The sequence below is a fragment of the Hyaena hyaena genome, unplaced genomic scaffold (assembly GCF_003009895.1).
Source record: "Hyaena hyaena isolate Hyena2069 unplaced genomic scaffold, ASM300989v1 scaffold_98, whole genome shotgun sequence".
NCBI lineage: Eukaryota > Metazoa > Chordata > Mammalia > Carnivora > Hyaenidae > Hyaena > Hyaena hyaena.
Window position 1 is genome coordinate 3,283,915 of NW_024080730.1, and position 27,527 is coordinate 3,311,441.

Here is a 27,527-nt window from a genome sequence, read left to right on the forward strand (position 1 = left end):
CAGGGACAGGGACGTGTCCCCACACTGATCAGCACCCACCCAAGGACAGGGATGTGTCCCCAAACTGATCAGTGCCCACCCAGGGACAGGGACGTGTCCCCACACTGATCAGCACCCACCCAGGGACAGGGATGTGTACAAGGCTTAATGAAACCACGCGGAGGGATCTGGGAATACTCCGTCCCACAGGTCAAGGCCAGGGGAATTTGGAAACCAGGCACAGGCCACGCTCTGCTGTGGAGACAGGCAGGTCCCCAGGAAGCAGAGGGGGAGAGAGCAGGGCCGGCCAGCAGGTAGGGAGGCGCCATCAGCCACGTTGGGAACAGCCTCTTCCACGAAGGTTGCAGGGTGGCATCGCCCTGTCCTGCCATCTACTGGGGTATGGAGGCAGGAGGGGGGCTTAAAGGGCCAGCTGCTGTGGGGGGAGCGGTGGGCGGGCTTCCTGCCTGCCTATTGGGGCCAATATGGCAGAGGACCCTTCAGAGGGCCCGCAGTTACACCGCACCTTCCCTGGGCCGCCGCAGCCCCGGGGGACCAGGAGCGGCCCCACAGGAAGGCCAGATCCACCTTACGGGACAGTCTCCACCCCACCTGTCAGGAAGGCCCCGAAGCTGGAGCCCGCATGCAGACCTGAAGGCCCCGCGCTCTGGACGTGAACTATCGCCAGGGGCCGCCACTCGTCAGCACCCAGGGCAGGGCCATCTGCCAGGACTTTGGGTGTCGGTGGGCTGTGGCTTTCTGTGCCGTGGCTGCTTTGTCTCGCCTGGGACTGGGTTTCAGGTTTTTCTCATTAGCCCCCAGTGCTCAGCCCCCCTGGAGGCGGGGAGGCGTTCAGGATGCCCTTGCCGGGCGCCTTAGGGGTGTGGGCTCCTCACCCCAAGCCTGGGAGACAGACTGGGCGCAGCCCTACACCTCCCGCTTAGAAGCTAAAGACCGGAGTGGCCGCTGGGTGCGGGACACCCTGCTTCCACCTCTCTGCAGGGGGCCCTTGATCAAAGCCCTCTTGTGGTCTCCGGGTTAGTAGCGTAGCCCTGTCCTTCCTGGGAGCCCTGGGGAGGGGAAGGAGGGGAGCCCTGGATCCCTGTCCCTTCTCCCCACCCCCCCTGCCCCCTTCCACCTCCCCAGGCTGAGCAGGGCAGGGAGGCGGCTCAACAGTGTTGATTTGGAGCCACGGACCTGCCTGCCCCAGGCCCCTGGCGCCTGGCACAGACCTGGGTCTTCAGGTCAGGGAGAGAGGCTGGGCAGGGCCTAAGGGGTGGATGGTGTGAGGGCTCAGGGCTGATTTAGAGGCCTGGGCAAGGAAGACGTGGCTCAGGGACTCCTTACCCCAGGTGCTGGGGACCGCAGTGTTTCCCTCCTGAGCCTGCCTTTCTCTAAACGCGGGCCCAGCAGTCCTGTGGAGTCAGGAGATGGGCTCCCAGGTCCATGTTGACCCAAGGCCAGCTGCACAGAGGGGCCTGGGTGCTGGGACTCGGCATTAAAGCCCAAAGCCGGGCCATAGGTGTCGTGAGGGGGAAGGGGTGGGACCTGTCAGCTGCACCTGTCTGCCTTAGCGTATGCTGGTCCCTTGTCTGGAAAGCTCTTCCACCCCTACAACTGACCAGATGCTTGCACCTTCTCCGTGGACCCTGCAGCCTTCGGGGTGACCGCCTCCCTGTGTGTCTGGCCTCCTGCTGCCGGCCTGACTCCTCAGATCTGAGCCCCGGCTCCCTCTTCGCACTTGCTGGGAAAATGTCATTTGTTTTTTCCCTGGCGGCTCAGCGAGCCGCTGCTTTGTTTGTTTGGTTTGGGTGTTTTTGTTTTTACGCAGAGGCAGCCAGATAGCAGGAGCTCGTTAGGCCGGATGCCCCGGTCTGTAAACACCTCCTCTAGAAAGTGCTCCTGGCTTCCCGTGGGGCCCTGTGCAGTGACCCGTCTGACCGCATGGCTGCCCAGCACCAGTGATTAGAACATGGGCCTGGCGGTCAGCTAACTGGGCGGGAGTCCCAGCCCCTTACTCTTGACACTTCACCGGCCAGGCCACCCCCACCCCCCACCCCGGGCAAGTCCCTTCAGCTCCAGGCCTTGGTTTTCTCATCTGTTAAATGGGCCATCACGGCGCCGGCAAGAGCGGTGTTGGAAGTGCAGAGCCTGGGTTAGGTGCCGCTGAACCACTGGGCTTTTGGAACAGGGAGGGATATCTCCTATCACCAATTAAAGCTTTGATTAATGGTTAAGACTGTTAAATGTATAAACACAGGAACCACTCAAAAGAATACCACCAATGCCGCCCTGTCGCCGAGGTCTTAACATCTGGTTCTGTTTGCTTCAAGTTTACGGGCTGGGAGTCCCAGTAGAGCGCGGGGCGCTGACCGCCCGCCCTGAGCCGCACGGGGCCCTGCTTCCCAGAGGGTTTCCGAGCGGACGTTCCCAGGCGTGTTTTTGTGTTTTGACTATATATGGATGGACCCACAAACAACCCCAGGCTCCTCCGTCTGGTGCTTCCTCCGTGCTCGGGCTCACTCCCTCATCATCTGGGGGTGGCGAAGAACTCGCACAAACACACGTCCACAGCCCCCCGCCCCTTCACAAGTGATGGGTCCGTGTTCACCCCCTCTGCTCTGTGTAAGAAGACACGGTTTATTCCCATTCTCCCGTCGTGTTCGCGTCTCCTCGGGCGCGAGGCTAGAGCTGCCCTGGCGTATCGGCCCAGCTGGATGTGACCAGGTGGCTGCCGGGGACACCCCAGCAGGTGTCGGGGGGCGCCAGCCTTTCCCCTCGAGCAGCTGGTGCAAAGGACACATAGTGAGGGCAGAGCTGGAGTGAAAGCTTCGCGTAGCGGGGCCCCTCCCAGGACCCAGGCTGGGGGGCAGGGGCTGCGTCTGCTGGGGGCGGGGGTCCTGCGCTCCAGAGACGCACTTCCTTACAAGTCCGCCCGCTCTACTGGCCTTGGGGCCCCACCTGCCACATCCTGTCCCTGTGGGAAGACCCCGGGCTTTCCTATCCCCCCGGAGGGACACGCCTGCGCCTACCTGCCCTGGGCCCAGGGCTCAGGCCGAGCGGCCCCACCCCCCAGGGGCACACACTGCCAAGGTGTTTGCCAGGGTCCCCAAGGGGCCTCTCCATGACCAGCACGTCTGGTAACTACAAGCACTAGAGATAAATGACATGATGACCGCAGTCCCTGACACCAGTGTGTCATTGGAATAAGCTGAGAGGGGCGCCCGGGGGGCTCAGGCGGTTGAGCGTCTGACCCTTGAGAGCAGCTCAGGCCGTGATCCCACAGTTCACGAGTTCAAGCCCTGCGTCGGGCTCTGCGCTGACGTTCAAAGCCTGCTGCGGATTCTCTCTCTGGCCCTCCCACGCTGGTATGCTCATTCTCTCTCAAAACAAATAAACGTAAAAAGAAATCTCCTAAGAGAGTAGAACTTAGATGTTTTCACCTCCACAAATAGATAAGTATCAAAGTGCTGGATGTACTCACTCGATTGGGGGGGGGGTCCTTTTATGATGCAGAGGGACATGGGATCAGAGGTGGCCGGGGTCCAGCTCAAGGTTCTGCTCGGAGCCCGTGAGAGCACAGGCCCCCAGATTGAACCCACATGGCCGCCGTGCCAAAGGCTGGCGCCTAGGGACACGTGACGGCCACACCCCAGACCACGGTACTGCCATCCCTCCACGGTGGCCTTTCTGAAACCAAACACGGCCTTTCCTTCAGGCTGGTTGTGGACGACGTGCCAGTCGGCCGTGGGTGCCGATGCCCACTGACCATTGTCTACAGCCACCGCGTGCCGGGCCCTCAGAGCCCGCCAGCGCCTGCCCTCCAGCATCGCATTCTAGAGCGGGGGCGGGGCCGGGTCTTCCCAGGTCCCCGGTCCCTCCCTGTTTTCACACCAGGCGGGTGGCTGCTGTGTGGCATCCTGGCCAGGTGACTGCGGCATGTGGGGACCGCACCGCCCTCAAGGGGAGGAAGGGAGGAGGGGAGGAGCTCAGTCGCCTTGGCCCAGGCTGTCGGAGCACCTGGAGCAGAGAGCACACTGTGGGAAGAGCAGGCGATCCTGGGTGGGGCTGACCACGTGAGCTTCGTCAGGGGGTGGGGGGTGGGTAGGGGTGGGGTGAGAGGTGGGTAGGGGTGGGGTGGGGGCCCTGCTCTCCAGTGCCTGCCTGGCACTCCCAGGTCAGCACAAAAGGGGGAAGACTTCTTCCGGGCAAAGTGGACGTGCGTGTGTCCCTCTTGGTGCGGCTGAGTGTCCCCGTCCCCCCCCGTGTGGCTGAATGTCCCTGTCCCCCCTGGTTCAGCCAGGCACCCCGTCCCCCCCCGTGTGGCTGAGTGTCCCCGTCCCCCCGTGTGGCTGAGTGTCCCCGTCCCCCCTGTGCGGCTGAGTGTCCCTGCCCCTCTCGGTGTGGCCGGGCGGGTCCTTGACCCCTTGGGACCACCACCGGCCCAGCTGTGGGCACCACCAGCTTCTACTACCACCTTCTGCCGGAGGTACCTCCCTCTGGCGGTCAGTGTTTAGACCGCGGTTTACCGAGTGGCAGGAGGAAGACACACAGGCCAGTGACTGTCCTCCCAACCTGGTCATTATTTTGAACTGTGTCTGCTTTTCAGTTTATTTTTAAATCTCAAAAGCGCAAGGAACATGCTGTTTGTCTGCGGTGTGCCTGCGGTCCCCGACGAGGCCATTCATCACTTCCCCGGGCCGAGCCTGGAGGGCGGCGCCCCGGCCCCCCGGGTGTGCCTGCTGGAGCAGGAAGGGCCCCGGACAGTGCGTGGCACTCAGGGACCCACTCCTTCGGGCCACACGGGGCTTTCCCTGGCGAGCGCCGCTCACCCCGCTAAGCACCAGACCTTGAAACGCATTCAGTGGAAATCTTTCCACAATGAGTTATGCCCACAGGACGCCTGGCAACCTCAGGGATAGGCGAGAAGTAATTGAACCCTTTCCCGGTGTTTCTTGTGGGATCGTTACAATTAATTTTCATGGTGATTCTCACTTTTCTGAAGGTTTTGAAATGAGCTGTTTTCTTTCATTCTTTCAACAACCCTACGTAGTAAGTGCTACTATCATCCCCATTTTATAGACGGGCACACCAAGGTGTGTGATGCGGCCGGGAGGGGACCGCCTCCCTCCCCCCAGCCCCCGTGGCCTCCCCCCCACAACGTGGCCCCGACTCATCCACGTGCTAAATGGCTCCAGGCTCCTTTCCTTATGCTTCTTATTGGAGGGTTCTTGGTTCTTTTATTTTCTTCTTTAAAAAACTTGTTTCCGGGGCGCCTGGGTGGCTTGGTCGGTTAGGCGTCCGACTTTCGCTTGGGTCATGATCTCGCGGTTCGTGGGTTCGAGCCCCGCGTCGGGCTCTGTGCTGACTGCCGGCTCAGAGCCTGGAGCCTGTTTCAGTCTGTGACTCCCTCTCTGACCCTCCCCTGCTCACGCTGTCTCTCTCTCTCCTAGAAATAAAAAAAAAACAAAAAACTTGTTTCTGCGCCTGGTCCGCTCTCGTCCAGGCGAGCAGGTCAGTAGGGTTGTCAGAAGTGTGGGAGCGCCCAGAGAGGCCCCGAGCTCGCGCCGTGAGTCGCTCAAGACCGTGAACGGAGGGGTCGATCGTGGGAGGCTTGATTTGGCTGCTTAGAACCTCTGTTCTTGGCGTGTTCCTCATCCTCGCCCGGGGCCCGGTGGGGACCCTCACGGACACGCAGCTGCCAACAGGCATGCAGCGCGCCCTTGAACCCAGACCTTCCAGGGTCGGTCTGCTCAATTCAAGCTCAGGAAGGGCCCCAGGCTCCTGGGGCTGCTGTTTCCCCCGAGTAAAGCCAGGGCTCAGGGGGAGTCCGTGCCGGCCAGCCAGGAGCGGCGGCACCCCACTGGTCTGGGGGCTAGACCTGGGGGGGGTGTCTCAGATAAACTGTGAGCCAGGGAGGGGGCTGCGGCACCAGGCGGAAGGCAAATGTTTCCAAGCGGGAGGCCTGGGCCTCGGCCCCTGCAGGTGCGTCCTGGGCGGTGGGTCTGGTCGAACAGGGAAGGCGGGCGGGGCCCTGAGTGGCAGGACAGCCCCGTGACCGTTAAGATGTGTGTCTATTGACTTTTTTTTTTTTTTTTTTGGTAAAACAGGCCGCTCTGGGAACAGGAACCTGCGGCGTCCGGGCTGGGGGCCAGGCTGGGCGGGGACCCCACACTCTGCAACTTGTAGCATTTTCAGGACACAGCTTCTGGGATTTTCTGTGGCTTGACTTTGTTCACCGCAGCCTATACTGTTACTTGAAACAGTGGCTCTTTAAATCCACTCCCTTATTTTTACATACATTTGTATCTAAAAAGAACATTTAAGTTGCTGCTGCCTTGCAGTTAGAAAATCCTCAGGCTTTGTAATAAACAGCGATGAACACAAAACACAGGGCTGGACCAGGGTGGCCGCTACCCCCACGCCCTGCCTCCAGGGGCGCACCGTCCGCCCCAGCCCCCGGCCCTTAGACCCAGGTCAGACTCTCCTCCCCTGTCACAGTCAGGAGGCCGGGAAGATCATTGACAGAGAGCCGTGCCAAGACCAGCGAGGGTCAGTGCCTCCGCCATCACTAAGCATCGTCTGCTTCTGTCCACCTTTCAGGGACTGTAGGGGACATGGCTCTGGAGGCAGAAGGGCCTTCAGGGCCGATTCCAGGAGCTTCTGGAGCTTCTGCAGGGTCGCTGGGAGGTGACCCCAGCCCTGGGGCCCGGGTGTTGCTGCGTTGCCTGGAGACCCCTCCCTGGGGGCCAGGCTGGCATCTGCGGAGTCTCCAGTTTTCTGCTGGGTCTGTGCTGGGATGGTGTCCTCGGCTGCAGGGGCCGGGGTGGGGGGGGGGGAGGTGCTGCTTTGGATGAGCCCCAGATGGGGAGCTGGAAGGTTGTACTTGAGTGTAGCCGTGGGGGTCCGCCTGTTCCCCCTCCTCCCGCCGCGCCGCGTGGAGGGGTCTCTCTCTCCCAGTCCAGGTACTGAGGGCCCTCCAGAGGCAGAGGGGCGTCAGCCTCGTCCTCCAAGGCAGGGGGAGGGAGGGAGGGAGGCCCCACCCACCTTGGATTCAGGCCTTTCTTGCTCACAGCTTTGACCTTGAATGAGTGCCTGCGTCCAGCCCGCCCTGGACAGGTGTGACAAGGAACTACAGTTGGGGGAGGGGGAGATCTAGGGGCAGGTCCCTCCTGCCCCTCCCCTGTCTTCAGGCGGCCCCTCCCGTGTCTCTGCCCTGTGCTCCTCCAAGGACAGTGTTTGGATCAGGGTCACCTCCATTTGGTGACATCTGCAGAGACCCTCCTTCCAAAGGTGGCCTTACCCACAGGTCCCCGGGTTGGGATGTGGAACATCTTTTATGGGGGACACCATTCGACCCCCTGCACCAGGAGAGGGTGGCCACCATGGGTAGCAGCCGGGAGCTCGCTGCAGAGACGGGACAGCTGGGCTCAGCCGACTGGGGTGGCGGCGAGGAGGGAATGGCTCTCTGGAAACAGGTGATGTCACAGGTACAGACACTGCGTGTCCCCAGCAGTCCTCAGCGTGGCCGGGGGCTGCCTTAATTACACACAAGGTTCCTGAGGCTCAGGAGAGGCTGAGCACCCTGCTTCCCCTGCCCAAGCCTGTGTCCCGAGCACCCACACCAGCTGGGCACGGGCCGCGGGAGACCGTGGTCCTTGGCTTCCTGTCCCCCAGACGTGAGCCCCTCCCGGCCCACGTTTCCCCGTGTCCCGCTGAAGCCGCCGGCCCCAAGGCCTGGGCGCATTGGGCATCTGTTCTCCCGCTGTGGGGCCGTCTGTGCCCCCAGGCCCCGAGGAGAGAGCCTGGGGGCGGGGCAGCTGTGATGAAGCGTGTGTGTGTGTGTGTGTGTGTGTGTGTGTGTGTGTGTGTTTGTGTGTGTGTAGCTGGCTCCGAAAGTAAAAGGGGGAAAGTGCTGACTCCCCGGGGCCCTGGGAAGAGCTCCTGGGGGCCCCTCTGCGGTGGGGCTGCTCCCTGCATGGGCGCACACACACGCATGTGTGCACACACACGCATGTGTGCACACACACGCACACACACACGCTCGTAGTCCTGAGCCCCCTCCTGCCCAGACCCAGAGCACTGACACCTGTGTGGCCTCTCAGAGGCCGTGACTCTAACGGGGTCGTTCCTGGTTTGCTGCGGGTTTGTGTGCGTGTGTGTCTGTGCGTGTGGGCACGTGTCTGTGTGTGCCTGTGGCTCCCCATGCGTGCGTGTATCTGCGCAGCTGTGTGTCCAGGGAAGAGTGCTGAGCACTCAGGGTGGAGAAGGGAGTGCGGCGGCCTCAGCACCGGGCGCTCAGCACGCCGCTAGTGCCCAAGGGCCCCACTGGCCTGCACGGCGAGCTGCTGGCACTTGGCCAGGACAGCGGCCGCCCGTTGTTGACAGGTCAGGTCAGGGCGAGGTGGTGGTGACCTGGAGGGAGGAAGGAAGGGGCTGCCCTCGCCTTGGGAGAGCTCCCCGTGTGCTGGGGCAGGGGGTGGGGGGTGGGGTCCCTGTGAATCGCACCTGCGGGGGCAGCGGGTGAGCCATGTTACGGGGCCTCCGGAAGGGGCTCTGCCCGTCCAAAGGCCCGGAGGGTCCAGCAGGTGGCTCCGCTGCAGGGGACAGGGGCCCTGGCTGGACTGGGTTCCCAGGCGCCGGGGGTCCACGCTCTCGGGGGGCCGCCGCCTCCCCTCCCCCCGCGTTGTCCCGCTGCCTCTGGATCTGAGTCGCTGTCCTTGTTTCGGGTCTGGAGCCTCCGCCCAGCCGGCTGTCACCTGTTTGGCACCCTCAGAGGTGCGTGGCTTCTTTTTAGTCTTTTCAAGCCTGAGCCTTCTGGGAGGATGGGACTCTGATGTGCTACTTTCTTCTCTTGCTTTAAGGCTTTTTGCAAAATTCTCCCTTTTCGTCTTCAAGAGGAAGCTTGAAGCCTCTCCTTTTTCACTGTGTAGCAGGGAAAATGTCAAGTACACACAGAGGCAGAGAGGGCGCTGGAATGGAGGCCCCCGGCACCCCGCGGTCGCTGACGCCAACCCCAGAGGCGGCTGCGTCTCATCTACCTGAACGCGGTTTAAAATAGCCCTCCGTGTCACCTCTGGGGCTTCGGCCTGCCTTTATAGCCGCAGGCGGAGCCCGCATCCCGGGAGGGGTAGGGGGTGGGGGAGCGGTCCCCCAAAGGTTCCCTCCAGGTCTGTGACAGGGCCCCTCCGCCGTCCACACGGTGCTGCAGAGCAAAGGGCAGTGGGGAAGGTTCCAGACATCACGCCCCACAGACCCCTCACCACCTTGAGGGGCTCCCGGTGGGGTCAAGGCCATTCTCCCGAAGACGCCCAGAAGAGAGTCCAGGTCCTCCCTCCCAGAGCGATGAGTCCCCAGCTGGTGCCTCCCGCCCCCGCCGGGATCCCCGCAGTCTGTCCTTGGCCACCCAGGCCCGGCTGAAGGCGAAAGGGAGGCCGGTTCGGTCAGCCCAGTGTGGACTCTAAGCAACTAATGTATACACCGCACCCCCCCATGGGTTGGACCCCCCAGGAACCATTTGTTAACACCTGCTACTTGCTGAGTGCCGGCTGGGCGCCCCACAGGGGGGGACCCGGGCTCCCGGACACCCACACCCTCCGCCCCCCTCCCCCACCCCTTGCCAGGCCTTCGCCTCCCGAGTCCTCTGCGTCCCCCAAGGATGCAGCGCCTCCACTTCTCCTTCCTTATTTTCAGCCTGGGGATGGCTGTGCCGGGGGCGTCTTCCTACAGTAGAGCCGCACAGGCTTATCGCGGGGCCCAAGCAGGCGGAGAAGGCCCCTCGCCACACGCAGGTCTCCACGGTCCCCGTCACCGAGGCCCCGCTCAGGCTGTGGCGCAGCCTGCCCTCCAGGCTTGGCACCTTCCCGGCCCCTTGTTACACAGACGTGCCTCCCGTGGCCCTTGTGTGGCCACACTCGGCGGCCACGGCAGGACGCGCCTTCCCTTGCTGGCGGCCACCTGCACCTCATGCGGCAAACAGCACGGCAGAGCACTTCCTCCTCGCTCGCATCACTTGGACGGGGTTTTATTCCCCAGAGTCGCTCTCCCGGGGGTGGGTCACTGGCTTAAAGGATTCTGCTGCTTGATGATCTGACTCTTGTTTACAGTCTGTTCTCCGTCTCTCCGTCTGTCCAGTCTGTCCGGTCCGTCCATCCGTCCGTCTGTCTTCTGCTGTTGGCGAGGCCTGCTACTGAGCTGGGCCCGCGCACAGCTGCGTGCCAACAGGATCTGCTGGGCTGGCCTGCGGGGTGCCCTGGGGGGGTCCCCAAATCAGAGCACTTCCCACCAACCACTGACCGCGGCCTGTCACTGTGGTCCCGCCTCCGTCGGTGGCCAGCCCCACCCCCTGCCTGGGCAGCTCGAGGTCAAGGCGGCCCCACACCAGGCCCTTTGGGGGCGCAGTGTAAGACACATCCCCCATGAGGGCTGTGGCTGAGCAGCCTCCTCTGCCAGGCTCAGCGGGGCCCTCAGGACCCCCCCACCCCACCCCCCGTGCCCTTGGGCCTGGGCGAGGCGTGCAGCTGGTTACTCGTGATGTTGGTGCGAAAGCCGCCTCCCCTGGGATCCTCTGTCTTTCTTTGCCACTTTGGAGCTGGGAGGAAGTCGCGAGCCCAAGTCCACGTGCCCGGATCTGCAGTGGGGAAAACTGAAGCCCCGGGGCAGGGACAGTGGGCAGATCTCCGGGCGCCAGTCTCCCCCAGCTGTGCCCAGGCCACGAGCACCGTCCCCACCCGAGGAGGCGCTATCTGTGCGTCTGTCGCTGGTGACAGGGTGGGAAGCCAGCTGTGGTCCCAACACCCTTCTGTCCTCACTGAGCCGCGTCTCAGCCCCCAGCGCCTCCACGCTGCGCGTGCCGGGAGTGAGCCTGGGAGGCACATGAGTAAATCGGGTGCCACCCCCCCCTCGGGAAGCAGGGCCCCAGGCCGCCTGATCCCCTGTGCTCCAGGAGTTGTTCTAGAACCGGCCCTGCAGGTGCCCCCAGGCTCATCCCTTCCCGCCCCCCCCCCCACCCCAGGCGCCCTGGGCACCAGGCCTCCACGCCGGCAGCTTAGCAGTTCTGCTGAGGATGTGGAACTGAAAGTGCAGTAGAAACTTAGAGCCAAAACGGAGGACCAGAGCCTCCCGGGTGCCCTGTCCCCGGGGCCCAGCATCCGGCCCGTGGGGCCCTCCTGGCCGCCTCTCGGGCTGGAATCTCCTAGCATTTTCTCTCATCGGCCCCCCAGGACCCCATTTCCACCCTCCCAGGGAGAGTATACCGGCTCCCCTCCCCCGTCCCCATGCTCTCCAGGTGACTGTCCAGAGAGAAGTGACAGCTCTCTGGGCTCCTGGTGTGGCCCAGGCGGGGGCGGGGGCCGGCCTCTCCTGAGTGCCCGGTTTATAGGTGCAGCGGCACCCAGTGCCGTGTTCAGAGTGCGTTTCCTAACTGATCCCTGGATGGCCCTCAGCCCCCTGAATCCTCTGGGAGCGCCGGTGAGTGACGCCACCTTCCCCCAGTGACAATGGTGTGTGAGGGACCAGCACCCACTCCAGGCGGTCCCGGGCCCCCCGCTGGGCTCAGCCTTCGTGTCCTCGTCACCGAGATGTGCACGTGGCCGCAAATGGTACTTGGCTTTTGCTGGTTTGGGTCTAAGCGCTGGACCGGTGACCCCTCCTCCAGGAGCTGGCTTCCAAGCGCAGCCCTGTTCCTGGCAGACCCCTGGGATGCATGGGCCCCGAGGGATGTGGCTGTTCCCGGCCTCCGGGTCCTGAGCTGGTCCTGGGCGGGAGTCAGGTCTGGTCCTCTGTGGGCAGCTCAGCACAGAGGGAGCATTGCTGGCTCACTGGAAGTTTCGGAGGGGGGATGGCGGCGAGCTAGGTGCCGAGGGGGATCTGCCGCCAGGTCTGGAGGGGGACACAGGCAGCAAGGAGGCACCACTGGCCCAGGTGCGGATGCGAGGCCAAAGGGACGGGTGTGTGCAGCTCCCCGGCTCTGGCGACCTGGTGCAGGAGTGACCTGGGCAGTGTAACAAAGTAGCCAACACCTTCCAGTGCTTGCTGGGCTCCGAGGTGCGGGGGCTCCGTGGTGCAAGGGTGGGGGCAGGTGGGTTCCAGGCTTCATCCAGGAGAGGGAGCCCTGAGGACGTTGGTCAAGGGGGTGAGAGGGCAGAAGGTGGCTGTGCTGAGGGTGCTGGGGGCAGTGGGAGGATCTGGTGGGTCTTCGGCGTAACCTGGGTGAGCAGGAGGGGCCAGAACACCTGGCTGCAGAGGGGATGAGGGCCAGGTGGGTGCCCGCAAGCCGAGGGGGCACTGCCTACCTGCCCGTGCTGGCTGCGTCATGGCAAGCCCCCTGCACCCCCATCCTAGCTGTGTCCGTTGGGCTGGGTGACCCTCAAACCCTGCAGTGAGTTGAACGATGAACCCCTAAAAGATAGGTCGTAGTCCTAGCCCCTGAGCCCTTGGGCGTGACCTTGCTTGGAAGTAGGGATTTTCAGATGGAGGATCTTGGTATGAGATCCTCCCGGATTGTCTGGTGAACCTAAATCCAGTGCCTTTAAGAGAAAGGAAAGGGATTTTAAGACAGACACACAAGGGGGCGCCTGGGGGGCTCAGTTGGTTAAGTGTCCGACTTTAGATCAGGTCATGATCTCAGTTTGTAGGTTCCAGCCCCACATCGGGCTCTGTGCTGACATCTCGGAGCCTGGAGCCTGCTTCAGATTCTGTGTCGCCCTCCCTCTTTGACCCTCCCTTGCTCACACTGTCTGTCTCTCTCAGAAATAAATAATAAAAAATCATTTAAAAAAATTTTTGTAAGACAGACACACAGAGGAGAGGCCACGTGACCTCGGAGGCTGGAGGGACTGGAGGACACCCCCCCACACCCCCCGGGAGCCCGAACAGGCAGGCAGGACCCTCCCCCAGAGCCTCCACAGAGAGGGGTCCTGCCCACACTTCACTCTGGGCTTCTGGCCTCCAGAACTGGGAGAGGATGAATTTCTGCAGTCGGGCCACCCAGCGCCTGGCTGTCCGTCACGGCGGCCCCACCACACTCCCGCAGCCCCTCTCTGGGGAAACTCGGTGGCTCTCTTCAAAAAGCCTCAGGAGCCAGTGAACCCCCCAGCGGCCACCTCTACATCGGTGGCTTCTCACCGGGAGGAGGGAGGAGCCCACCCGGCCTTCTGCCTCGCCTCCACTGGCCGTCGCTGGCCCTGGGTGGCCCGTCAGGGAGCCTGGAGGGGGCGGTCGTGGGATCTCAGAACACGACCTGGGAGTCTGGCCCCACGTGGGCCCGGGAACCGCTGGGAAGCTCCCCGAGCACCCCCCCCCCCCCGGGGCAGGGACAGGCTGTCCCTCGACACGGAGCTGAGGCGTTTTTAGGCCGCTGCAGGTGCCCAGGCAGGACCCCAGCCGCGCTCCCTGGGGCGTCCCGGAAGGCAGGCATCGATGAAGGGACAGCGGGCCGTCAGGACCTGACCGGGCAGGACAGGGGTCCGTCCTGATCCAGAAGGACGTCATGACCCAGGACCAGCTCTTTGTCACTCTTAGTGTCATTTTTAGCTGTCCCCTGCGGCTCACGAGGCGCCTGCTAGTGCTTCATGCCCCGGAACCCGTCATCCTATAGTGTGACCAGCGTGTCGGGGACAGACCCAAATGCAGGTCTCGGGACACTGGCAACAAGCTTCTCATCTCCCCCCCAGGGCGGTTTCTCAGCCCTGATAGCTCCGGGGGACCCGAGCTCGGGGACCTGGGTCATCAGGGGTCCCTTCTCCACATTTCAGTGACTCCACTGGCCAGGTCACAGGTGGCAGGACTCAGGGCTGGGTGGCCTCTGCTTCAGTGTCTGTAAAATGGGCTCAAGCAGACCAACCAGGCTGCTAGAGAGAGGGCCAGGGGTCACAGGTCAGTGCCACGCCACTTGGGGTTTGCCAGAGTCCAGTGAGGACGATGGTCAGTGGAGACGTGATAAGTTGTGAAAATTCAACTTTTTAAGACAGACGCTGTGCCCCCCGTCCCGAAGTGGCCTCTGCCGACATTCCTGCACACGGCCCTACAGCGCCTGTGGCTGCGGTTGCCGTACTTCACTCCTTTCACGGACTGAGAATAGTCCCTGGTGTGGATGGGCCACGGGCCAGCGTCCACTGCCGGCAGGTGCCCGGGCTGTCGGGAGCACGTGTGCCCACGTCGCTGTGTTGACAACGTCTTCATGCCTCTTTGGGGACCCTCGGCATGGCCCCCCTCGTTTCATGGGTCAGGCCAGCGTTTCCTGACACTCCTCACCAGGAGGCTGGGTGCCCTCGAGCGGGGCTTGCTCGGGGCTGGGACGGTGGGTTCAGGGGCCCGGGAGCCCTTCGGTCGCCACATCCTCGAGATGGCGCGTCACCTTCCTGGACTGTCCCCACCGCGATAGGACAGGAGGAGGGAGCGTGCCTCTGCCAGCGTGGTGCCGCCTGACTGTCAGGGCCACTTTCTCCGCCAGACACGTGGCTTCTGCCAGAACCAGTTTCCCCATAAGCCAGCAGGGCGGGGCCTGGGAGGCCGGGCCCGTGGGTGTCCCCAGCCTGGCTTGGGGTCACGAGAAACTCACCACAGTCTGTTAGTGTGGAACGGCCCAGAAAGCAGGGCTGCTGCTCACGCGTCAGCAGCTGCCTGCCCGGCCCCTCAGCAGGTGAATAAGGGCTCGTGCTGGAGGCTGGAGGACGGGGGCCTGGACCCGCGCGAGACCCCGTGGGCTTCACCTGGGTCAAGTGCAGACGGCTGTTCACCTGATGAATGAAAACTGCAGGGCCAGGCTGCACAGGGGTGAGGACGGCACGGCGCACAGCGGGGCCTGGGCTCTCACCCAGGGCCGGGAAGGCGGGCGCCCAGGGAACGCTCCCGCTCTGGGGTTCTGCTCGTGGCTCTCAGAACAGTCCCGGCAGAAGTGGGTGATGCGGGGGGCCCGGCACCACCTGCCCCAGGGCGAGCTGGGAGTGAGGGCCCTCCACGAACCAGCTCCACGAACCGGCTGCGTGGCCCTGGACGAGTCAGCTCGTTCTCGGGGCCTCAGTTACCGCATCTGTGAAATGGAGAGAAGGCATGTACAGGGAGCATTTGAACGCTTGGGTTTTTTTTCTTTCTTTTTTTGCTTTCCAGACTCAGTCCTCCCTGCCCCTGGACGGAGTGGGAGGCAGAAGTGGGGGGGATCGTGCCTGGCGCCCACCTGCTGACTCATTCAGCATCCGGGGCTGGTGAGGACGCAGTGCAGGGGTGGCATGCGCACGTTGGTGGAGCGTCTGCTGTGTGAGAACCACACCCACCGGCGGGCAGGGAGTTTCCAGTTTATACCAGGATTCGCCGTCCACGTCCAGGAAGCAGGCCTCCCTCGGGCCCCCCCACGCCACAAAACCCCACAAAACCTGTTCCCTCCTCAGTGCTGTGCAGGCATGAGCTTGAGCCCTTCTGGAAGCTCCAGTCTGAGGGGGACTCAGGAGCCGGTGGGGGGGCTGCACCGCGTAGGACAGGAGGGAGTCTGGGGGTGCACGTCCTGCCCCAGGGCAAGTTCTGGAGGAAGCCAGGTACCGCCCGTTCGCGGGTGAGCGGGAGGCAGGGGGTTCCTGCACCCCTGCACCTGGGCCGGGAGACCCTTCGACCGTGGGCAGGGCAGCCTCGGCCCTGGGTGGTGCTCTCACCTGTCACAGGCCCTTGGCGGCTCCTGGTCGCAGGGGAGACGCAGCCCAGCCTTGTGATCCACAGGCAGGAGAGGAAGCCAGGGGTGCTGCTCACCCTCCTCCCCAGTCTCTCCCCTGCAGGCTCACAGGCCCCGTGTTAACGCTGTTAGAGCCTGAGCGTCATTCCCCGGCGGCTCCGTTTCCCCCGCGTGCGCTGAGGGGCCGCGGGCACTTCGCAGGGCCGGGCTCCGCTGCCGTCCCGAGCATCGAGTTGCTCGTGCCCTGCAGGGGAGAGACTGGGGGGCGGGCGTTAGGAAGGCGGCTTCACCCTGACCCGGGGACCCGCGTGGCCTGGGAGTGGTTTTCTGGAGTCCGGACCCGGTGGGGCGTGAAGGACGGGGCAACAGAATCGTCCACCAAACAGGCGGCCGTTGGCCCCGCGTCTTCTGCTTTGTGTATTTAGTCACTTGTGGCGGAAGTTTGATTCTTTTGCCCCAGACTTCTGGTCCCGCTGCTGCCTCCGCCCTCGCGTGGCCGGACCACGGACACCCATTGACAGGTGCACGCGGGAGGGAGATCCCACAGCCGGAGGGCAGGGAAGGGTCTGTGGGAATCTCACGTTGTTCAAAGTAAATTCTGCCTGGGCCGTGCCCGCGGCTGGTTCTGGGACAGGACTGGAGCGTAATCAGTGCGCGGCGTCCCGCAGCCCGGAACCCCCAGGGCCGCCGAGAGAACCGTTGGGGCGCCCGCTGAGGGTCCCCGCGCGCACGTCCACCCTTCGCCTTTCGTGGGTGGGAGCTGCTTGCGGCCACTCAGTATCCACTCCCCCCCCCCGGTCCAGAGCCCCCTCCAGCCTCGCTCCACCTGGGGAGGGAGACCGTGCGGGTTTCTGTGGCGCGCGCCGTGGCGGCGCCGTGCATCCCGCGCTCCTGAGAGACCAGGCTTCTGTCTTCAGGGCTTAGTGTTACCAGCAGTGATGGTCACGTTCCCTGGCGGGCGGCACACACGCGGCTCTTCTAAACCCTGTCTGAGCCCCGTCCGTTAGCCTCACAGCAACCTGCAAGTCGGTAGTGGCACCAGCCTATGACAGGCAGGAAACCACGGGACAGAGTGGGGTGGCCGGAGTCCCCGACTGGGGCTGCCTTCCCTCCTGGTCCACTCGTGTTCCCGCCGTGGGCTCCTGTCGACGACTGTGGTAAGAAATGGGAACAACGTGGTGTCCGTGTGCACGGGTTAGGGTCCTCGTGTGTGTGTGCGTGCGTGTGGGGAGGGGGGCTGGTGTGCAAGCCCAGAGGGTAGGGAGCCAGGAGCCCCGGCAGCCCTCCCACCGCCGCTGACTTGATGCCATGCAGCAGGTGTGCAGAGGACACTGCCCACTGCGGGGGTCCTGGCCTCCCCCCTTTCTGATGGGCGGAGGCCCCAAGACCCGGCCGGGCCGGCGGACGTGCTGCAGTGATTATGCTCCAGTCAGGTCCCGGAGCAGCTCAGGCACCGCCCGGGTGGGATTCACACTGTGCAAAAACTCACACCGCATTTGCACAGACCCCACACTCCCGGAGCACAGGACCAGGGGCTGCGCAAAGGGGGTCCTTCAGGATCCGGGGCGCGTCTCCCCCGAGCGTGCCGGGGCGCCTCCCACTCAGCGCCGAGCAGCCTGGGGCCGGGGTGCCCACGACGGAGCCCGTGGGGGGGCCGTGTGAGTGAGAACAGCTTTCCTTGGAGAGAGGGGCGGTCCGTCCACCGTCCAGGGCGCAGAACGAGCCGGCATCCCGGGGGCCTCCCCTCCCTGAGATGCACAGTGGAACCGGGGGGCCGACCAGAGAGGGGGAAACACCCTCCTCCCTCCCGAGGCTCAGCCTGCTGGTGGGGTCCCTGCCTGCACCCCAGCCTTGCTTCCTCCTGTTTGCTGGCTCCTCCGGGGAGGGGCCGACACCTGCTGACCCCAGGGTGTCCTGAGCAAGGGGAGGGTCCCGTGGGGGGACGTGGGGTGGGCAGTGGGGGAGACTGAGGCTGGAGGGGTCTGGAGGAGAGCAGAGGCTTGCCTGAGCCCCCGGGCTCCCCCACTACGGGCCCCCCTCCTGCAGCCCTGGGGTCCCAGCCTCAGGGGGAGCGAGGCACACGTGACCGCGGCTCACTGCAGCCCGTGACCCACTTTCTCCAGCCTCCGTGTCGGAGCTGCTGTCCACACGCAAGGCTCCAGCCCCATAAGGGAAGATGAGCCGAGCCCGGCTCCAGGCGGCGGCCACCGAACTGCTGGTCCTCAGTCCCGCTACCCGGGTGGCCAGCAGCCCGTGGGGCCTCCTCCCTGGGGGAGAGTCAGGCCATAGGGGTGCCCGGGAGGCCTCAGCACCCTGGCAGACCCCCCCACCCCCCGTGTCAAGGACTTCTAGATGCACAGGCTGTGAGCTTCTCTTCCAGAAGGGAGCGTGAGGTCTCTCTGGGGCCCAAACCCACCTCCCTGCTTCAGGTGTGGGAGGGTGGGGCGGGGTCCCTGACCGCCGCAGGCCCGGGTCCGGATGCCCCCTCCTCCGCCAGGCCTCCGCACTGCACTCCTGCCCCAGGGAGCACCACCAGCAGGCTACAGTCTGCCTCTGAAAATCAGTCCCCTTTAGTCGGAACAGCGGGCGGGACCTGGGAGGGACATGGTGGGGCCAGGCAGCACAGGGGGCCCAGCGGGGGACGGGGGCTCCCCAGAACTGGGGGGGAGCGGTGTGCGCCAGGGAGTGCGTGTGGGTGGTGCCCGGGCCAGCTGACCCTGGCACTCGGCTTGCAGTTGGCCCGGTGTCGGTCAGGAGGCCAGGTGGGCGGATGCCAGAGCCCTAACCCACAGCCACGTGACGCGGCTGAGTCAGCCTGAGAACGCCCAGGCCAGCGGGCCACTTCCGGCCCCATCCCAGGGCTCGTCCACAGCCACGGCTGGGAAACGTCTCCTGGGGGGGGGCACTTCTGCTGACCGCCCCCCACCGGAGCCTGGCCCCCTCCCCTCCTTTCTGGCCCTGGCCTCAGCCCTCCAAAGTAAAGAAGGGACTCAGGGCGTGAAGCTGTGCCACCAGAGAGGGCCTGGCTTACGCCCCGGGGGCCTCACCCGGTCATTTCCCCCGGGGGCCGTGGTTTCTCCAGGACATTGAGATCTGTCCCCTGCCTCTCCGGTGCCACAGCATCACTTCTGATGAGACAGCACATATGAAAGGGCCAGGGGCGCACCTCGAGGGCCTCAGCAGATGGACTGGAAAGGTTCCAAAGCCCCTTAGGGCCTGAACACCAGTCCAGACGCATCAGGGAGGGGCACTGGGAGACCCTGAGGACCCCCCCCCACACACACACGAAAATGTGCGCCAGGGGGTCCTGAAGAGGCTGCCCCTCTCATGGGGGCTGCTCACCTTGCCCAAGTTGAGCTCAAGTGGTCGGTCCAGCCAGGGGACGGCAGCCCAGCAGGCTTCTGAACCTCACGATGGTGTCTGCCCTCAGGAGGGGCCGTAGTTGCTGGGCTGGAGCGTGGGTGGCCTCCATGCTGTGGCTTCCCCTCAGCAAGGCCCTCATGGTCACTAGCCTTGGGACCTTAGCAGGTTTCTGGAATCCAAGAGTTGTTGACAGGGTGTCTGCTGTCTTTTAACTGATGATGGCTGTCCTTGACGGGTGGCTGCCATCCTTTAACTGATGGCTGCTGTCCTTCCCTGGGATGTGCCAACCTGTCCATTGGCTCTGAGGTTGGAGAACAAACAAGTGGGCTTGTGCTGCTTCATGCCTGAGCCTGTCTGTGACTTTGGAGCATTTTCCCCACAGCCTTTTCCAGTCCCCTGCGTTCAGGCAAAGGTACAAGCCCAGCTGTGGTGGTGGTGGTGGTGGTGGTGGTGGTGGTGGTGATCGTGGCAGTGGCCAGACCACAGGGTCCTGCGTCTCTGCTCCCGTTGGTGACAGGGGGCCGCCAGTAGCCCCAGCCCTGTCCCCCCTGCCTGGGGACCTCTGCTCTTCCCTCCAGTACGGCTGGGCCTGTCCCGCCACCCCGGCCCCTGGTCCGAGAGCTCACCACGGCCCCTGTGGGCACTGGGGGTGGGCTCACACTTTGTTCTCTGTCTCGGCCTCTGCAGGCCCCTTCCTGGGCCCTTGCGGGCCTGGGGCCTTGCCCTCCCCCCCCCAGAAGAAACTTCCATTATAAATAGGGACCTGGGGACAAACGTGGCGAGCTGAGGCACGCAGCCCTCAGCGACGGGCTGGACCCTTCTCCCCAGCGCTGTGTGGTCCCCAGGCTTCTGTGGCGTGAGCAAGGAATGTGGTCAGAATCGTCCCCCGATGTGTGCGCCTGCAGGGGGTGGGGGGTGGGGTGGGAGGCGAGTCCGTTCTGCTGGATCCCTTCTCTGTCTCAGGCTGAGGCTTGGCGGGTTTTGGCCCAGATAACCGGCTGCGCGTCCTGCCTGGGGAGCCCTGATAAGGCACCAGTGACCTTTCTTTACAAGGATCCCATTATTCTGGCTCAGAGGTGGGCGTCTGGGTGCTGGTGGAGGGGACAGTGCTCAGGGGCAGGAAACTGCCCAGAAGGCAGTTTCCAGTGGGGGCTGGAGTGAGCCGGCTCCGGGGTGGGGGCGGGTGGGCTCCGTGCCCACCTCCAGGCCTTGCGGCTGGGCAGTCGGCCTTGGCCCAGCGTCAGAGAGCCTGTCACCCGGCAGGCGCCCGAACAAGTGTTTGGATCCAGGGAGGCCAGGCTGGCCCAGAGCCTGACCTGCACCTGCGTGCGCAGGGCCAGCCCCATGTGGGACTCCCAGGGCCCATGAGCCTTTCACTGTCCTCCCCAGGAGGCCCCACCCGGCCGGCCAGCGTCAGGTTGATGGCCTTCCCAGCTGACAGCCTTGCATCCCCTCCCCCCCCGCCCCGCCCCCCACCAGACCCACCCCTCCCCCACCTCCTGCCCGTGCCCAGAGGCAGTGCTGGTGCTCAGGCCCCGGTGTGGCTGGAGGTGGGGCAGGAACGTCTCCAGCGCTGTGTGGAAATCTGCCCCAAACCCTCCCTGGCCAGGCTCTGAGGACCCTGCCCTGCCCTGCAGGTAAGGAGGAACGCGGCCCAGGGACATTTATAGCGCCTTCACTCACCCCGGCCTGAGCCCCGCCGCAGGTCCCTGCTCCTGGTGTGCACTGGATAGACAGTGAGCAGGACAGACAGACATCACCCCCTCTCCTAGGACCTGTGTTCTTTGGGAAAAGAGAGTTAGAGAAGAAAGGAACCCCAGGGAGAAGGCTCTGGAATCCCGAGTGCTATGTGGAGAATTTGCTTGTCTGAAGTGTGAGGGGGTCAGCACTTTGGGAAGTGACATCGAAGCTGAGTGTGGGCAGGACCCGGCCAGGCAGAGATGTGGGCGAGGGCATTCCAGGGGGGACGTTCCAGATCAGAGGCCCTCGGGAACGGGCTCTGCATTTTCCAGGGACAGAAGGGGCCCGTGTGGCTGGGAGCGTGAGTAGGAGGAAGGGCGGGTCGTGGGGGGGCTGGAAGACTGGGCAAGGGGACTGGGGCTGGCCTGCGTTCTCTGGGCCGGGAGCCACTGGAGAGATGTGACCCGGATTTACTTTTGCAGTGGACGAAACAGCACCCCCTCCCCAGCGCCTCACCCCTGCCTTGCCCACAGCAGGGATCAAGCGCCCAGAGTCAACAGCAGCCAGGGTGGGAAGATCAAGGGAGATATGAATTCAGAGACCCCTCCCCGTCCGGGCAGGTTGGAGGCAGCTTGCAGGGGCCCGAGCACTCGTCTGGGGTGTCAGGACACAGAGGGGACGTTCACTGGTGCACACCTGCATTGCATTCGGATTGGAGGGTGTCCATAGAGCAGTTCGGTTAGTTGAAGGTCACCTCTGATGTGTTGGGCTAATAGGAAGGAAGTGGGGAGGAAAGGACTACTCAGCTGACTGGCTGGAAAGATCCACGGAGGAGGGAGGGAGGGAGATATGAGATGTTGAGTGGATAGACGGTGGATAGATGGACAGATAGGCAAGTGGGCAGTTGGCTGGCTGGATAAATGATTGGTTGGATGGATGGATGGATGGATGGATGGATGGATGGATGGATGGGTGAGTGGATGGATAGGTTGACGGACCGGTGGGTGGATGGGATGGGGAACATGGACGAATGGTGGAGCTCACAGACTAGAGTCCCACTGGCCATTAGCAGTGCTGGGAGAAGGCACCTATAGGGTCTGAGAAGGCAGCAGGGTCCTCATGCCATCTCCACTCTGCCTTGGGTGGAGCCAGGGCACATGGGTGCGCTGGGGAGCAGAGACTGAGCTGTGAGCCAGTGCCAGGCAGTGTGGGCAAGAGCGCCCCAGCTGCCCCCGGGCTGTAACTTAACCCCTAAGACAGGTGAGGCCCCAGGTGAGGGAGGCCTACCCGGGGCTGTCATCCCTCATCACTCTCCCTGGGGGCCTCTCCAGGTCAAGTTCACGTCTGACTCGTCTTGGCCGCCAACCTGGGTGCTTGGAAAGTCTCAGCCGGACGAGTCAGTCCGCTGGGCCTCCTGGTGCCCGCTCCCGGGCAGACTGGAAGGAAGTGCCGGCTGACACTGACAGGCAGGGCCGGGCCCCCCGGACGCCTGCCCTTCTGGCCCAGCAGCAGGGTTGCCAGAAGCCAAGCCGAGGTAGTGGGAGCGACGGCCAGGAGCCGGGTTCCAAATGGGATCAGTCCCCATGGGCTCAAACACAAGCCTTACAGTTATTAGCTGTGTGACCTTGGGCCCAGATCCCAACCTCTCTGAAGCCAGTTTCCCAAGTGACGAGAGAGTGGTTAGGAAGGGAGGGGCTGCGGGCCCCTCACTCTGATCCACGGTGGGGTCACAGAGGAGGTTCTGGGAGGTTCTGGGGCTGCTCCTGGTGGAAGCCCCGCCCTCCCCCCCGGTCTTAGCAGGAAAGGCTCTGTGTGTCTGAGCCGCGCCCTGAAAGCCCACAGCCTTGGGAGGAAACGGGGCCTTTGTTCAAGGCTTGGAGGGAAGCCAGGGGCCCCACAAGGGAGGCGGCCACAGCCCCAGACCTGCGGGAGAGATGGGTCAGTGGGCCTTCACGGAGCACGCCCTCGGCGAGTGGACTGAGCACAGGATTAGGAGTCTTAGTCCCTGCTCTGCCTCTACCCGCCAGGCCTTGACCATAGGACAAGGCCTTCAGCTCTCCGAGCCTTGATTTCCTCATCTATAAAATGGGCTGACGTCGTTGGGGATTTAGTGGCCACTGTGGACTGCTTGCCGCAGTCCTGCCCGGGGCAGGAGGCTCCGGGAGGAGGCCCAGGCCTGCTCGTGAGTGGTGGGCTGGGCCTGGGGCAGCCAGGGAGCTGATGTGGGAGTGCCGGGGCGGAGTGGGAACTGGGCGCGCCTGGCTCTCAGCACACCTGCGTTCTCTGTCCGTGTGACCTTGTTAGGGTGCCCGCAACAGAGGCCCTGAGGAGGAGCGAGGAGCCCAGGCCAGGGAGTGCGGGAGGCAGGATCTGCAGGCGGGGGCGGTGCTCTGGGCTCCGGGCTGCCTCCCCTCCAAGGGCCCGGTCCCCAGGGAGGCGGGCCAGCTGGCTCGGCATGGGTTCTTGCCACATCTCAGGTCCACTTGGCCGCAGCCAGGGCCCTGCAGGGCCAACGGAGTGCTGGGCGCGGTGACCCCGCAGCAAGGTGTGTGCTGGGGCTGGTGAGGGGGGCTGGTCTCAGCCTGGCTTCCCACAGGGGCGTGGCCTTCCCAGGCTGGGCGTGGCCTTTCCCACAGGGGCGTGGCCTTCCCCGGTCGACCCCCTGCTGCTGGCCAGTAGGCCCCTCCCGCCCTTTCTCGAAGGCTTCTGAGATGCCCCAAGTGGGCCTGAGTATAAGATGGGGTGACGCCCGCCAGTCACCCCAGACTCCGTGAAGTGTCCCCGCCCCTTGCCAGGCTGCGTGGGAGGATGCCCGCCGGCCCCTGGGCTCCCCTGGTCTCACAGGAGGTGTGACAACGTCTCTCCCCTCCTTCCTTCCAGAAGCCTCCCAGCGCCCAGGCCATGAAGGAGGAGGCCTTCCTCAGGCGCCGCTTCTCCCTGTGTCCGCCTTCCTCCACGCCCCAGAAAATCGACCCCCGGAAGCTCACGCGGAACCTGCTCTTCAACGGGGAGAATGAGCTCTACCCTCTCAGCCCAGGTCAGTGCCCGTGGCTGGGGCCTCCCGGCTTCCCGCCCCAGCCCTGCGACCTCTCGGCCGTCCTGCTAAGCGTTTGAGCCCCGAGAACCATGGGGCCGGGGGAGGTCAGCAGGGGCTCCCTCGCCGGGGTCATGGGGCAGCTCGTCCGCGGAGAGGCGGTGTGGCCTGGCAGTCCCAAACCTGGCCTCCTGGGACAGGCCCCCCCGAGTTCCCAGCCCCAGTTCTGGCTGGGGGGCCCTGGGCCAGCTGCAGGGCCTCTCTGGGGCTCAGTTTCCTCCTCCGTGAAGTGGGGATGTGAGCACCTACTCCCGGTAACAGAGGAGCCCGGGCTCTGAGAGGGAACAGTCCAGACTGAGCTCGCAGAGCACGGGTCACCGGTGCTTCCTGGCCTCAGGCCCACGCCACCCCATCTCCTCGTTCCTCCCGGGCCGCCCAGCGGAGCCCAGGCTGAGCACTGCCTGCGTGTCTGTGACTCTGCCGCCCCCGGAGAGGCCTGCCTTTCCTCCTCACCCTGGGGGACGCCGCCTCCTCCGGTCTGCCCGCCCCTCGCCCGCTGCCCGCTGCGGAGGGAGGAGAGGGGTGCCCGAGCTCGTCCCGGCCGCGGTGTCCATTCTGCCCCTGGAGACGCCAGGAGAGAATCCGGCCGACACGCTGTCGGGACGTGAGGGGCTTCTGGGGACCTGGCACCCAGAGTCTCACGCGCAGATAGGAATGCACCCTGCCAGGCCTCAGGGGTGGGGACACAGGACCCCTGGGGAGATAAATCCGACGTCCGCTCTCTGCTGCCGTGCCCTCTCGGGAGCTGGGGGAGGAGAAGGACAGGTCCGGCTTGGTGGCCGGGCCATGCAGCGCAGGACCCAGCAGGTGGAGACCTCCCCCCAGGAGCGGCGGGCAGGTGCTGGGGGCGGGGGGGAGGTGGTGAGGGCGGAGGGGAGGAACCAATTTCAAGAGGAACTCCCACGAGCTAGGAGGATCCCCCAGCAGGTGTCACCCACAGTGGGAGGTGACCGAGGCAGGGTGAGCCCCCCAGAGAGCCCTTCAGTCAAGGGGGCCTGGGAGAGAGGACACCTTGGAAGTGGACAGAGCCCTGTGCTCACCACCCAGCCCCGCCTTCGGGTCAGGGGCGCAGGGAGCTTGGCAGATGCAATGCAGAGGCCACGAGGCAGCCTCCCCCGCTGGGGTGGGAGGCCATGGCCCCTTGAGTGGCCGCTATTGTAGGGCTTTTCCTCCCCGGGTGAGCCTGGGAACCCCAGGACAGGATCATTCCCCTGGGGGGCCGTACTGGCTCTTCCGCAGGGCACGGCTCTCGGCCCCCAGCCCCCCTGCCCCTTCCCAGGGCTCCGGGAAGTGGGTATGCAGAGCCCCTGCCAAGGCTGGGTCTGGGGGCACCTGTCTTCCCTCCCCACCTGACGCCTCTCCCGCAGCGGATTGCCACCAATGCTCGGCAGGGCCTTGACAGTGGGCCGGGGGCGTGGCCGGGGCGTGGCCGGTGGGCCTCCCGAGCCCAACCCCCTCCTCCTGCCCTGAACCGCAATCTGGAAGCATCTTCGAAACAGAAGAGCTAGGGAAGGGCGGCTGTTTCCCCGGGACTGAACCCAAAGCCTCACGTTTCTCTCCCGCGCCCTCACCCAAGCTGGACAGGCCCCCACCAGGCTGGGGTACAGGGACAGAGTCTGGCCGCCTCCCTCCAAGAATCCTGCTCCCAGGATCAGGACGCGAGGGCAGGCCAGACGCGGTCCAGGCACCCTGAACCCACCATGGGCCTCCGAGCCTGGACGCCGTGTTCTTCCTCTGAACTTGGGGGCCTAGCCTTACGGACCTCGAAGGACATTCTGCGCGTGCGCCCAGGCCCTCAGTCCAGCCACTCTCTTGCAGGGAAGGACGTGGAGCCCAACGGCCAGCCGCTGCCGAGGGACGAAGGGCCCCCGACACCGGGCTCTGCCACCAAGGGGCCACCGGTAAGAGCCTGGCCGCAGGAGGAAGGGGTTAGCAGGGACAGCTGCCCACGCGTGCCTGGAGGAGCAGCTTTGAACCCCAGCCTGCAGGTCTGGGAAGCCTGGCGCAAGGGGCGGAGTCACAAAGCTCGCTTGTTGGCCGTGTTATCAAAGCCACCTTCTCCGCAAAACACAGGCTGGGGGCGGGGGGCGGCTGGAGAAAGGCTGTGGGCTGCTCGGTGGCATTCGGGGACAGAACATACTGTCAGAGGAGGCCCCGGAGCATTTCTGCTGTAGGGAAACCGCCGAAGTATGAGCCTCCCCTTCCTCTGCCTTTGCCTCGCTATTCCCTGCACCAGGCTGTTCCCTGCACCAGGCTGTTCCCTGCACCAGGCACACCTCTCCGCAGGCGGCACCGAGGTCTGGAATGCAGGCGCCCACGTGCTTCCCAGGCAGAACCTCTGGTCCAGGGAGGGTGCCGAGGCCCCGGGCCGCGCCTGGAGGGTTTGAGGCATGTCCTTCTGTCCCCCAGAGGGTCTCAGGCCGGGGCCCCCAGATAGTGATGAGGTTGGTGGCTCTGGGTTCTAGCCACGGAGCCGGGGAGCAGTGCGGACAGACACGGTCCGCCCCCTGCCTGACCCCCTGCGGCCCCATGTGATCTTGAGTGACTACCTTACTCCCCGGGGACTTCACGGCCTCATCAGAGGAGGGCTTGCTGTGGTTTTGTGGTCTGTCCCGTGTCTGCCACAGGCAAAGGAGAAACCAGACCTTAGGTGGGTGCCCCCCACCCACCGGAGCCTGCGTCTCCCTTCCTTGGCCCCCAGGGCCGCCAGCTGCCGCAGGAGCCGTCAGAACATATTTATTTATTTACTTATTTGTATTGAATTGAATTTATTTCATTTTAATTGCAGTGTAATATGCACAACCCAGATGTACCACCCGTTTCTAAGCACACGGCTCTGTGGGGCGTTAAGCACACACCGCCGTCCCCCATCCGTGACCAGAAGTTTCCGTCTTCTGAAACAAAACTCCATAAACACCACCCACCGCGCCCTCCCCCAGCCCCGACGCCCACTGTCTACTTTCTGTCTCTGTGAATGTGAGCACTCTCGGGTCCTCACACGAGGGAAGTCCTGCCGTATCTCAGTCCTGGCCTGTGTCACTCAGCGCCACGTCCGCGAGGTCCATCCGCGTTGTAGCAGCGTCAGAATGCCCTTCCTTTTTAAGGCTCAAAACTTCCATCGCACGGATGCACCACTGGGTTCTTTATTTTTTTCAAGACACGAGGTTATGGCACAACAGCACTGAAAGCCTAGTTATGATTTTCTCCAGGCCAATAAAACGTGCAAACGGTGTCGGAAACACCAGACTCGGTTCGGATTTCAGATCCCGTCCGTTTGGCAGTCGCGTCAGCGTCTTCTGAGCGGCACTGCCGTGGGTGCGTGGCGGCTCACGGAGGACGGAGTCCTGCGCTCCGGCGCGTCCGTCCTGGCGGGGAAGACAAGTCCCCCTGTAACTCACTGGCACCCTCAGCGGGGACCCCAGATGCCGGAGGGCAACTCGGGAAAAGATAAAAGCTAGTACAGATCTTCTAGTTTTCGTGAGGCCAAGTTCAAATATCACAAAGCTAGCAGTGTTAGGCGCACAGGTAGTGTGGTGTTTTGTGCATGTGCAGTGCTGTGTCGTTCCGGAACACCTCCGTCCACCCCCCGCCAAGATGGAAACCCACCAGAGCCTTACCTGTTGTGTTGCTGGGCCAGACGGTCGTGCGAGGGTCCTGTGGCATCTGAAGCACTCTGTGTTTAACTTTTGAGGAACTGCCATGCCAAACTGGTTTCCACAGCATCTGCACCATTTTACGGCCCCACCAGCA

At 64.1% G+C, this 27,527-nt stretch overlaps 1 protein-coding gene across 5 annotated transcripts in view; it reads left to right on the plus strand.

The window, feature by feature from the left end:
• Nucleotides 1-27,527, plus strand: part of OSBPL5 (oxysterol binding protein like 5) — a 50,399-nt gene that overhangs the window by 4,327 nt on the left and 18,545 nt on the right. For 2 of the 5 annotated variants that reach the window (XM_039235453.1, XM_039235457.1), the window contains exons 2-3: nt 23,564-23,720; nt 25,596-25,678. In XM_039235453.1, coding sequence (XP_039091384.1) covers nt 23,585-23,720; nt 25,596-25,678 — 219 coding nt within the window. In that variant the 5' untranslated portion in view covers nt 23,564-23,584. Of the gene's footprint in view, nt 1-19,365; nt 19,416-22,845; nt 22,866-23,188; nt 23,229-23,563; nt 23,721-25,595; nt 25,679-27,527 lie in introns of those variants that run through there. The other 3 variants (XM_039235454.1, XM_039235456.1, XM_039235455.1) reach the window with 3 other exon arrangements.